This window comes from Lontra canadensis, unplaced genomic scaffold (genome assembly GCF_010015895.1).
Source record: "Lontra canadensis isolate GAN:19392208 unplaced genomic scaffold, GSC_riverotter_1.0 scaffold74, whole genome shotgun sequence".
In the NCBI taxonomy this organism is placed as follows: Eukaryota; Metazoa; Chordata; class Mammalia; order Carnivora; family Mustelidae; genus Lontra; species Lontra canadensis.
The window spans coordinates 5,441,907-5,454,156 of NW_022631068.1; the positions used below are offsets into that span (position 1 = coordinate 5,441,907).

Below are 12,250 nucleotides of genomic sequence, written 5' to 3' on the forward strand. Positions count from 1 at the left end.
CAATGCCAAAGACCTGATCAACATTATATCTCTCACAAATATCTTATTGATTTATAAGTTACTAAGTATATATAAAATATATAGTATATACACATACAAACTAAAGTTTTTGTAATCAATATTTTTCTCATATATATTAGATCCCTCTGGTTATTAAGGGAGTATTACAACATTTTCAATGATAATTTTATGTTAAATTCACTTGTGTTCAATACTTGAATTTCCTCTTTACAATTAGTTGCTTTGTTTAATGCTATACCCAGGTACATAACTGTAAGAAATATATTCTTAATCAAGTTTTGCCTTAATTTTTTATTTTATTATATCTTGGGTTTTATTCTTAAATTACAATTTATCTGATATCAGTGTTATCTCTACAACTTTGTTTGCATTGCCTGGTAAATTTTGGCCTGTTATTTTAAAACTTTCTTATGTCACATTTTAATGAGACAACACAACCACAGAAAAAAAATACAAGAGTGGGACGGACGCTCACCTGACTGAGCTGTCCAGGCATCCCATGAGAAGTTCACGTCTTAATCCCCATCACCTGTTTCAGGCATCTCCCCACACCCCTCCCCTCCAGGAACCATCAGTTTGTTTTCTGTAGTTAAGTTTCTATTTCTTGATTTGCCTCTCTCTTTTTTCTCCCTTTACTCATTTGTTTGTTTGTTTTGTTTTCTAAATTCCACATATGAGTGAAATCATCTGGTATTTGTCTTTTTCTGACAGACTAATTTCACTTAGCATAATACTCTCTTGCTCCATTCATGTCTTTGCAAAGGAGATTTCATTCTTTTTTATGGCTGAGTTATACTCTGTTGTATATATATAATATGCACTACCTCTTCTTTATCCATTCATCAGTCACTGGATACTTGGGTTTTTTCCATAGTTGGGCTGTTGTAGATAATACTGCTATAAACATTGGGATATATGTATCCCTTTTAATTAATGTCCTTGTAGCCTTTGAGTAAATACCCTAAGTACTGCAGTTGCTGGGTTGTAGGGTAGTGCTATTTTTAAGTTTTTGAGGAACCTCCATACTGTTCTCCAGAGTAACTGCACCGATTTGCTTTCCCACCAACAGTACAAAAGAGTTCCCCTTTCTCCACATCCTTGCCAACACCTGTTGTTTCTTATGTTGATTTTGCCATTCTGACAGGTGTGAGGTTGTATCTCAGCATAGTTTTGATTTGTAGTTTCCTGGTGTTAAGTGATGTTGGGCATCTTTTCATGTGTCTGTTGGCCATCTGGATATCTTCTTTGAAAAGTGTCTGTTCATGTCTTCTCCCCATTTTTAATTGGACTATTTGTTTTTTGAATGTTGAGTTTAAGTTCTTTATATATTTTGGATACTAACCCTTGATCACAAATGTCACTTGTAAATATCTTCTCCCACTCCAAAGGTTGCCTTTTACTTATTGTTTCCTTTGCTGTGCAGAAGCTTTTTATCTTGATGAAGTCCCAATAGTTCATTTTTGCTTTAGTTTCCCTTGCCTAAGGAGGCATATCTAGAAAGAAGTTGCTACAGCTGACATCAGTTATTGCCTGTGTTCTCCTCTAGGATTTTGATAGTTTCAGGTTGCGTGCTTAGGTCTTTCATTTATTTTTGTGTATGGTTTAGTAAAGTGGTCCAATTTCATTATTTTACACATTGCTCCCCAGTTTTCCCAAGACAGTTTGTTGGAAGAGGCCATCTTTTTTCCATTGGATATTCTTTTCTGCTTTGTCGAAGTTTAACTGACCAGATACTTGTGCATCCATTTCTGGGTTTTCTCTTCTGTTCCATTGATCTATGTGTCTATTTTTGTGCCAGTACCATACTGTCCTGATCAGTACAGCTTTGTAATAGAAACTGAAGTCCAGAATTGTGATGCCTCCAGCTTTGGTTTTCTTTTTCAAAGTTGCTTTGGCTACCTGGGGTCTTTTGTGGTTCCATACACATTTTACGATTATTTCTTCTAGCTCTGTGAAAAATGCTGTGGTATTTTGATGGGGATTACATTAAATGTGTATTGCTTTGGGTGGTATAGACATTTTAACAGTATTTGCTCTTCCACTCCATGAGCATGTAATGTCTTTCCATTTCTTTGTGCCACCTTCAATTTCTTTCTTCAGTGTTTTTTGGTTTTCAGAGTACAAACCTTTTACTTCTTTGGTTAGGTTTAATTCCTAGACATGTTATAGTTTTCAGTACACTTGTAAATGGAATCAATTCCTTGATTTCTCTGTTGCATCATTATTGATGTATAGAAATGCAAGAGATTTCTATATGTTGATTTTATATCCTCTGTCTTTACTGAATTTGTTTAACAGTTCTAGTAGTTTTTTGGTGGGGTCTTTCAGGTTTTCTACATAGAGTATCATGTCATCTGCAAATAGTGATAGTTTGATTTTTTTTTTCCCTGCTGATTTGGATGCCTTTTTATTTCTTTTCATTGTCTGATAGCCGAGCCTCAGTCTTCCAGTACTATGTTAAATAACAGTGGTGAGAGTGTACATTGCTGTCTTGTTCCTGACTGTAGAGAAAAAGTTATCAGTTTTTCCCCATTGAGGATGATTTTAGCTATCAGTTTTTTTTTTTTTAATATAGCCTTTAGTATTCATACCAAAGGCTATAAAGGGATGAGGTATGTTCCCTCTATCCTTGCTTTCTTGAGGGTTTTTTTTTTTTTTATCAAGAATGGATGTTGTACTTTGTCAAATGCTTTTTCTGTGTCTGTTAAGAGGATCGTATGGTTCTTATTCTTTATTTTATCAACGTGGTGTATTATATTGATTGATTTGCGAATATTGAACAATCCTTGCCACCCAGGAATAAATCCAACTTGATGGTTGTGAATGATTTTTTTGAATGTATTTTTGGATTCAATTTGCTTGTGTTTTATTGAGAGTTCTGCATCCATGTTCACTGGGGACATTGGCCTGTAGTCCTCCTTTTTAGTGGTGTCTTTATCTCGTTTTGGTATCAGGGTAATGCTAGCCTTATAGAATGAATATGGAAGCTTTCCTTCCTTTTCTATTTTTTGGAACAGTTTGAGAAGAATAGATATTAACTCCTCTCTAAATGTTTGGTAGAATTCCCCTGTGAGCCTTCTGGCCCTGGACTTCTGTTTGTTGGAATTTTCTTTTATTACTGATTCGGTTTCTTTGCTGGTTATCAGTTGGTTCCAGTTTTCTATTTCTTCCTTTTTCAAACTTGGTCGTTTATATGTTTCTAGGAATTATATGTTTCTACGTTGTCCAATTTGCTGGCATATAGTTTTTCATAATATTCTCATAATTTTTTGCATTTCTGTCATTTTATTTACTTGGGTCCTTTCTCTTTTCTTTTGATAAGTCTGTTAGAGATTTATCAATTTTATTAATTTTTTTTTTCAAAGAACCAGCTCCTGGTTTCATTGATTTATTCCCTTTTTTTTTAAGTTTCTATATCACTTATTTCTGCTCTGACCTTTATTATTTCCTTCCTTCTGCTGTTTTAAGCCTTCATTTGTATTTCTTTTTCTAGCTCCTCTGATGTAAGATTAGGTTGTTTGTTTGACATTTTTCTTGCTTTCTGAGGTAGACTATTGCTAAAAACTTCCCTCTTAGGACCACCTTTGCTATCCCAAAGGTTTTGGACTATTGTATTTTTCACTTTCATTTGTTTCCATGTATTTTTTATTTCTTCTTCAGTTTCCTGCTTGACCCATTTGTTGTTTAGTAGCATGTTGTTTAACCTCCATATATTTGTAGTCTTTCCGAATTTTTTCTTGTCGTTGACTTCAAGTTTCATAGTGTTGTGGTCAGAACAGGTGCATGGTATGATTTCAGTCTTTTGTATTTGTTGAGGCCTGCTTTGTGACTTAATATGTGATCTATTCTGGAGAATGTTCCATGTTCACTTGGTAAGAATGTGTATTCTGCTGCTTTAGGATGGAATGTTCTGAATATGTCTAGTAAGTCTACCTGGTCCTATTCAAAGCTATTGTTTCTTTGTTGATTTTCTGCTTAGATGATCTTTCCGTTAATGTAAGTGGGTTATTAAAATCTCCCATTACTGTGTTATTATCAATTAGTTCCTCTATGTTTTTATTGTTTTACATATCTGTGTGCTCCCATGTTGGGTGCATAAATATTTACAATTGTCATATCTTCTTGTTGAATTGTTCCCTTTATGATTATATAGTGCCCTACTTTGTCTCTTGTTACAGTCTTTGTTTTAAAGTCTAGTTTGTCTGAATAGAAGTATTGCTATTCTAGCTCTCTTTTGACATCCTTACATGTGATAAATATTTCTGCACCCCCTTACTTTCAATCTGTAGGTGGCTTTAGGTCTCAAATGAGTTTCTTGTAGGCAGCATCTAGATGGGTCTTGTTTTTTTGTGTTTATTTGTTTTTGTTTGTTTGGGGTTTTTTTATTATTACTATTATCATCCATTCTGACACTCTGTGTCTTTCGATTGGAGCCTTTAGTCCATTGATATTCAAAGCAATTATTGAGATATATGTTTACTGCCATTTTATTGCTTGCTCTGTCATTTTTTCTGGAGAGTATATCTTCTTGAAGGACTGGTGTAGTGGTGATGAATTCCTTTAACTTCTGCTTGTTTGGGAAACTCTTTGTCTTTCCTTTTATTGTCAATGTTAGCTTTGCTGCATAGAGTATTCTTGGCTGCAGATTTTTTGCATTCAGAACTTGGAATATATCATGCCACTCTCCTGGCTTGCCAGTTTTCTGTTGAAAAATCTCCTTTTAGCCTTATGGGTTTTCCCTTGTAAGTTAAGGATTTTGTCTTGTTGCCGTTTAGAAATTTTTCTCTGTCACTATATTTTTTAAATTTAATTACATGATATGTTGGTGTTAGCTTGCTCTTGTTGATTGTGTTGGGGTTTTCTGTGCCCCAGGATCTGGATGTTTCCTTCCCCAGACTAGGGAAATTTTTTGCTGTTATTTCTTGAAATAACTTTTCTGCACATTTTTTCCTCTCTTCTTCTTTTGGGACTCCTCTCCTATAAATGTTGTTATGTTTGACAGACTCACTGAGTTCCCTACATTTATTCTTGTGTTGCAAAATTCTTTCTCTCTCTTGTTCTGCTTCATTATTTTCCATTATTTTGTCTTCTAGGTCACTAACTTCTTCTTCTGTATCTTCTCCCAGCCTGCTGTTCATTGCATCAGGCCTGTTTCCAATCTTATGTATTGTATTCTTCATCTCTAATTGATTCCTTTTTAAACCGCTTTATCTCTGTTGTCAGGGTCTCACTAATGTCTTCTGCTCTTTTCTCAAGCCCAGTGAGTATTCTTATGATTTTTGCTTTAAATTCTTCATCAGGCATGTTACTTACATCTGTTTCACTTAGATCTCTGGCCATGGCCTTTTCTTGTTCTTTCATTTGGGAAAAAATTGTCTGTCTTGGCATTTTGTCTAAGTCTCTGCCTTCTTCTCTCTGTTAGAAAAACCACTTAGGTCTCCTACTCCTGAAAGTAATGGTTTTAAGAAAAAGATGGGGTGCCTGGGTGGCTCAGTGGGTTAAGCCTCTGCCTTTGGCTCCGGTCATGGTCTCAGAGTCCTGGGATTGAGCCCCACATTGGGCTCTCCACTTGGCAGAAACCTGCTTCCCCACCCCCAAGCCCCCATCTGCTTCTCTACCTACTTGTGATCTCTCTCTCTCTCTCTCTCTCTGTCAAATAAATAAATAAATAAAATCTTTAAAATAAAAAAAAAGAAAGAAGAAAAGAGGTCATGTAGTGCCCAGGGCCTAGTGCTTCAGGGAGTGTCTTCAGTGTGTGCTGTATACACTCTCTTCTTTTATTTTGGCTGCTCTATCCTTTAGGCCAATTGTCTACAGAGGCTCTCTTTGCCTGGTCTTGGCAGTGTTTGGTCCCTGGCCTGAATGTAGTGAGTTTTAACTAGGTGTGCTCTGGTCTTCTTGTGAAATGAGACCTGATACCAACTCCACCAGAACTGAGGCCCTGCAGAACTCTCAGTTTGGGAAACATGATTTGGGCATGGGTTTGTGCTGGTTTTCTGAGGGGAGGAGCCAGCCTCACTGGGACTAAGGGTAAGCTTGACTGAGAAGAGCTTGCCAGCCTGAGTGCAGGGGGTAGGGCTTGATCTAAGCAAGTTAGGCAGCCAGCTTAGGTATTGTACTGCTTCCAGCAGGAGGCTTTGTGTACAGAATGTTAAAATATTTTACCTATTACAAAAGGTTAAATTTTGTCAGTAATTGTCCTGATGGTACTAGAGGATGTATTTTTTACCATTTACTATTTTTGGATATTGTCATAGAATAATATTTTCAAGTTCCTGAAACTAAATATGACTCTGCCAATATGCCTAATGTTTAGGTCTTCAAATGTGGTATGTATGTGTGGAGGGGTATTTTAGTGAGTTTCTTTTAATGATAATGATATCTCAACACTATTCCATGGTTAGAAATTTTTTATCTGTATGGGTTTGGCAATTTAATGATGACTTGTTCTGTTTCCCTGTCATTTTCATTCTTCCTCTTCGTCATCGTCGTCGTCTTCTTCTTCTTCTTCTTCTTCTTCTTCTTCTTCTTCTTCTTCTATGCAGGACTTAAACTCACAACCCTGAGATCAAGACCTGAGCTGAGACCAAGAGTCTGATGCTTAATGGACTGAGCCACCCAAGCACCCACCCCTTCATTTTCATTCTTAAGTCAACTAGAAAGTCACTAAAACTGTATGATTTCATACTGGCATACAGTTGCAGTGATTGTCTTGCATGTGACCAGCTATTAGGTAAAGGTTGGCTCACATTCCTTGGATACTGTGTGTAGAACCTCACATTAGCAAGTTACATGGTAGGACTTGCTTTTTCTTGGTATTTATTAATATGGAGAACATTGTGACAACTATTTAATTTCATCTGCATATCTCATCTGATTATGCTGTGAGGCAAAATAGCAGGAAACCCCATTATTTGAGTCATTAACAATGAACTGGACAAAAGAATGTGTAATCGACTGTGGGCAATAATATGTGCATTGTTGGGGTTTAAATTAATTTGTCCCATCTGCTATAATTTCTATAAATCTGTCATGAATGACAAAAAAGAGTTACAACTTACTACTTTTCAGCCATTGATGTTTTGAAGTAGGTCAGGATCTGTGCTTTGTGGCCTTAGTTCACCCTTCACCTGAGTGATGATCTGTTTGTGATGGGGTAAATGGAGTAAGTAGAGTAAGACATATACAAATAGTGTCTAGGAGCCAATATATTTACATGTTATAGCTCCTCTTAACTGCACCTCTCCCTTTGCCAATATTTTGTACTTTTCTTCCAAGTCCCAAAAGTTTAATCTTTTCCAACATCAGCCCAGGATAAAACTCATTAACCCTCTTGTCCTCCTGTCTTTGGGAAACAGTGACCATAGCTTTGAAATGCTCTCTTCTTATTATATGTGTTGCCTGCCAACTCTCACAGGATCAGAACTTGCTGAAGTCTGGGAATGCAGATGCTGGTGGCCTCTGATTCACATCGACTGATTTCCTACAGGTGCCACTCCATTGATTTGTTACTAATAATATTATCAATTATGGAAATAGAGGTGGTATGATCAAAATTTACAAAGAATGGAGAGGTGAATAAGAATTATCAGTATAGGGAGAACAATATGGCGGATGGCGAGGAGCCGGAGAAGAAAAGAAGGAGAATAGAGGAGCTGCTGGCTGAGAAAATGGCTGTTGATGGTGGGTGTGGGGACACTGGAGACTGGGAAGGTCGCTGGAACCATGTAAAGAAGTTCCTCGAGCGATCTGGACCCTTCACACACCCTGATTTCGAACCGAGCACTGAATCTCTCCAGTTTTTGTTAGATACATGTAAAGTTCTAGTCATTGGAGCTGGTGGCTTAGGATGTGAGCTCCTGAAAAATCTGGCGTTGTCTGGTTTTAGACAGATTCATGTTATAGACATGGACACTATAGATGTTTCCAATCTAAATAGGCAGTTTTTATTTAGGCCCAAAGATGTTGGAAGACCTAAGGCTGAAGTTGCTGCAGAATTTCTGAATGACAGAGTTCCTAACTGCAATGTAGTTCCACATTTCAACAAGATTCAGGATTTTAATGACACTTTCTATCGACAATTTCATATAATTGTATGTGGACTGGACTCTATCATAGCCAGAAGATGGATAAATGGCATGCTGATATCTCTTCTGAATTATGAAGATGGTGTATTAGACCCAAGCTCCATTGTCCCTTTAATAGATGGGGGGACAGAAGGTTTTAAAGGAAATGCCCGGGTGATTCTGCCTGGAATGACTGCTTGTATTGAATGCACACTAGAACTGTATCCTCCACAGGTTAATTTTCCCATGTGCACCATTGCGTCTATGCCCAGGCTACCAGAACACTGTATTGAGTATGTAAGGATACTGCAGTGGCCCAAGGAGCAGCCTTTTGGAGAAGGAGTTCCATTAGATGGAGATGATCCTGATCATATTCAGTGGATTTTCCAAAAGTCCCTCGAGAGGGCATCACAATATAATATTAGGGGTGTGACCTATAGACTCACTCAAGGAGTAGTAAAACGAATCATTCCCGCAGTAGCTTCTACAAATGCAGTCATAGCAGCTGTGTGTGCCACTGAGGTTTTTAAAATAGCCACAAGTGCATATATTCCTCTTAATAATTACTTGGTATTCAATGATGTGGATGGACTATACACATACACATTTGAAGCAGAGAGAAAGGAAAACTGCCCAGCTTGTAGCCAGCTTCCTCAAAATATTCAGTTTTCTCCATCTGCTAAACTACAGGAGGTTTTGGATTATTTAACCAATAGTGCTTCTCTGCAGATGAAATCTCCAGCCATCACAGCTACATTAGAGGGAAAAAATAGAACACTTTACCTACAGTCAGTAACCTCTATTGAAGAACGAACAAGGCCAAATCTCTCCAAAACGTTGAAAGAATTGGGACTCGTTGATGGGCAAGAACTGGCAGTTGCTGATGTCACCACACCACAGACTGTACTATTCAAACTTCATTTTACTTCTTAAGGAAAATAAACTTGTACATAATAGAAAAAAAAAAAAAAAGAATTATCAGTATAGGGGCGCCTGGGTGGCTCAGTGGGTTAAGCCTCTGCCTTCAGCTCAGGTCATGATCTCAGGGTCCTGGGATCGAGCCCCGCATCGGGCTCTCTGCTCAGCAGGGAGCCTGCTTACTCCTCTCTCTCTGCCTGTCTCTCTGCCTGCTTGTGATCTCTCTCTGTCAACTAAATAAATAAAATCTTTAAAAAAAAAAAAAAAGAATTATCAGTATAGTTTAGGAGGTTGCTACTGTGGATGACTAGTCTTGATTGAAGGACTTCCCTGAATTATCTGGCACTGGGTTAGATGGGAAAACAGGAATAAAGAGGACGCATGACAAGGAAGTGGCAGAGTTCTAGTAAGATCTTCTGGGGTTTTTTTTGTTTGTTTTTAGATCTTCTGTTTTTAAAACCCATAATCTTTCCATCGCAAAATACTGCAGAGGGATGCCTGGATGGCTCACTCAATTGAGTGGCCAATTCTTGATTTTTGCTCAGGTCATGATCTCGAGGTCCTGGGTCAAGCCCCAGTATTTGGGCTCTGTGTTCAGCAAGGAGTCTGCTTGAGGATTTTCTCCCTTCCCCTCTCCCTCCGCCCCTTCCCCTGCTCTCACACGCTCTCTCTCAAATAAATCTTCTTAAAAAAAATACTGCAGGAAGCAGGAGTTTGCTTTAAAGACTGGTTACTCCATTTATTCTCACCTTGATTGTTGGGATTTTCTCCACCAGGCTCAGGCAACTCTGTTATCATCAACATTTACCACATGGCCCTGGGGAAGTTAAATACTCCTGGTGTTTCTGCAGCCTGATTTATCAGAATCTTTTTCAATTTAATTTTGAAAGAAGTTCTGCCCAAAATATCTTGATTGCCTTTTAGTACTTCGTTCTTCACAGTCTTCCTGCCTCTCAGACACTTGAGGTTTAGGATCCTTTTGGTAAGCAGATACATCACAGTGACCCTTTCTGGCCACACACCCACGGTATGATTATGCAAGGAAAAAACTGGTATAGCAAATGTGCACGGTTTTCCTCCTTGAGCAGGTCATTGGAAATCTGGCTACTTATGTTCATAGAGTAATTCCTTTTCTGTTCTTTGTTCCCAAAGAAAGAACACACAAAGCATATCTTGAATGATAAATAGAAAATTGAAGGAAACAGGAATAAGCATGAAGAGAGGCTCAGGTTTCTGCCAGCTTCTCAGAGTACATTAAAGATTCCCCTATCAGCCACATATCAGTCAAGACATAGGATTTAAGACATGTGCATATACTGGTGTTATAATCAAATAAAGCAGTGTGTTTTTCAAAAAAAGAAATATAAGTAATTCTGGATGTATCTTGTTCTATCATACTTTTGGTGTGTGTCTTGGGCAAGTCCTCGTATCTGTAGGAGCCTCAGTTTCCTCATTTGTGAGACTCTTCCTTGGGGTTCTTTTAAGGTACAGTTGTAGAACATGTGTCAGTACAGAACACAATACTCGATGCAGTCTCTTTCCTTCACCATAAGCTTATGTAAACTAAAGAGACTGAATGAGATGATCTTGAAGTTTCCTGGAAGTTCTAATATTCCTGCTAACCTCTAGACCTGTGGTGTCCAAAATGGGAGCCTACCATTCGAAATATGGCTGCTACAACTGAGCAATTTAATTTTTCATTTTAATTAATTTGTTTAAAGTTCTAAAACTGATGCACTGTAAAATACTTTCCCTTTAGTACAACTTTATTGTGCTTTAGACTGCCTTTAACTGTATTGCATCATAAGATGAATGCCATTTTTACAGTATGACTGTTGGCTTACGATGTTTCTAGTGGCTCATGAATAAATGTTTTACATCGATTTCATGTTGAAATGGTAATAGTTTAGATATAGTGAATGAAATAAAAGATATTACTGTAATTAATTTAACTCCTTTCTCTTAACTTTTTAAATGTGATTTCTAGAAAATGGGAAATTCCACATCCAGCTCATATTATATTTCAGTTGGACAGCACTGCTCCCGATGGCTCTGGAGGATGCCTCGATATGAGGGTTGACATTTGCAGCCCAGAAAACAGCTCTATATAAATCTGAAGAGTTAGAGGAAAGGTTCCCATTGTGTGCTTATTATGAGGCTGGGGTCAATCCCTTACTCTTTACTTGGTCCAGTTCCTTACTGAAGAGCTCTCAGGTAATAGATAACATTTACATTACCCCTCAACTTGAGTAACTGAGTGTGAATCCAGTCACTTAAAAGCTATTCTCAGTCAGTGAGACCCTGCAAATAATGCCCAATTCAGACAGTGCCTTGATTCCTCAGACTCTCCATAGGCAAGGTACTTCACATGCTCAATCTAGTTCTTAATTTTGGATTCTTGGCTCTTTTTTCCCCTGTTTTTTGAAATCCAGTAATTAATCCTTGAACCTACATCACCTCCATATTTTTCCTTAATTCCAACCTTGGTATTGTAATGAACACTGTGACATTACTGAGATACTTGTCTTATGTCCCTTGCCTAGAGCTGGATCCAAGAACTACTGAGCTGAATTTTCAGCAGGGATTTTTCTCTTGCCAAAGCCACACTGAATTGGTAAATAACTTGTGGCTTTTTTCTTTCTCACTTTGCAAATGCTGGCTCCATGAGAGCTCTGTGACAGCTGGGACCTTGTTTGTCCTCCAGGGCTTAAAGCAGCTGACTGTCATAGAAGTGTCCAGTAGATATTTTGACTGGGTAATTGGAAGCTAGGATGGTTTTTCCTAAGCACATATAACTTTTAGTATGATAATACCATCATAATAATAATTCACATTTGTCAAAGGCTTTGTAGTTGACACATGCATTCACATCCATTATCATATTTTATCTTCACATCGGCACCATACAGGGATTATTTCATGTTCTTCAGAGGCAGAGACAGAAGCTCAGAGAGGTGAGTAAACAGTGGGGCAGGAGTTGGAACTTCATGTCTTTTGATCACAGACCTATTTACTTTCCTATACTTACAGCAGCTTCTACCATCTGACTTCAGTGTTTGTGCATAATTGAGTAAACTTGCAGGGTGTGTTTGTAATGCTTGTCTTAATTAACTTGATGTTTATCATGATGTACCTATACTAGGCTGTGGGAAACTTGGTTTTCAAAATTGCTGATTCTCTCTCTTCATCCGAGTCATACGCATTTGGTCATTTTCCTGCTTTTCCTCTGGCTTCCAGAGAGTATA

The 12,250-nt window shown here is 37.8% G+C and overlaps 2 protein-coding genes across 3 annotated transcripts in view; both read left to right on the forward strand.

Moving 5' to 3' along the window:
• The window catches only part of NELL1 (neural EGFL like 1), an 822,741-nt gene that overhangs the window by 720,112 nt on the left and 90,379 nt on the right, over positions 1–12,250 (forward strand). The gene's annotated exons all lie outside the window — the stretch shown is intronic.
• LOC116881419 (NEDD8-activating enzyme E1 catalytic subunit) lies at positions 7,625–9,046 on the forward strand. The gene has a single exon (XM_032881214.1). It carries the CDS (start codon positions 7,629–7,631, stop codon positions 9,018–9,020), a length of 1,392 nt encoding a protein of 463 aa, XP_032737105.1. The 5' UTR covers positions 7,625–7,628; the 3' UTR covers positions 9,021–9,046.

Bases quoted from the DNA above. Each gene is read 5' to 3' on its own strand.
- LOC116881419 (XM_032881214.1), top strand. From the start codon at position 7,629: ATGGCGGATGGCGAGGAGCCGGAGAAGAAAAGAAGGAGAATAGAGGAG.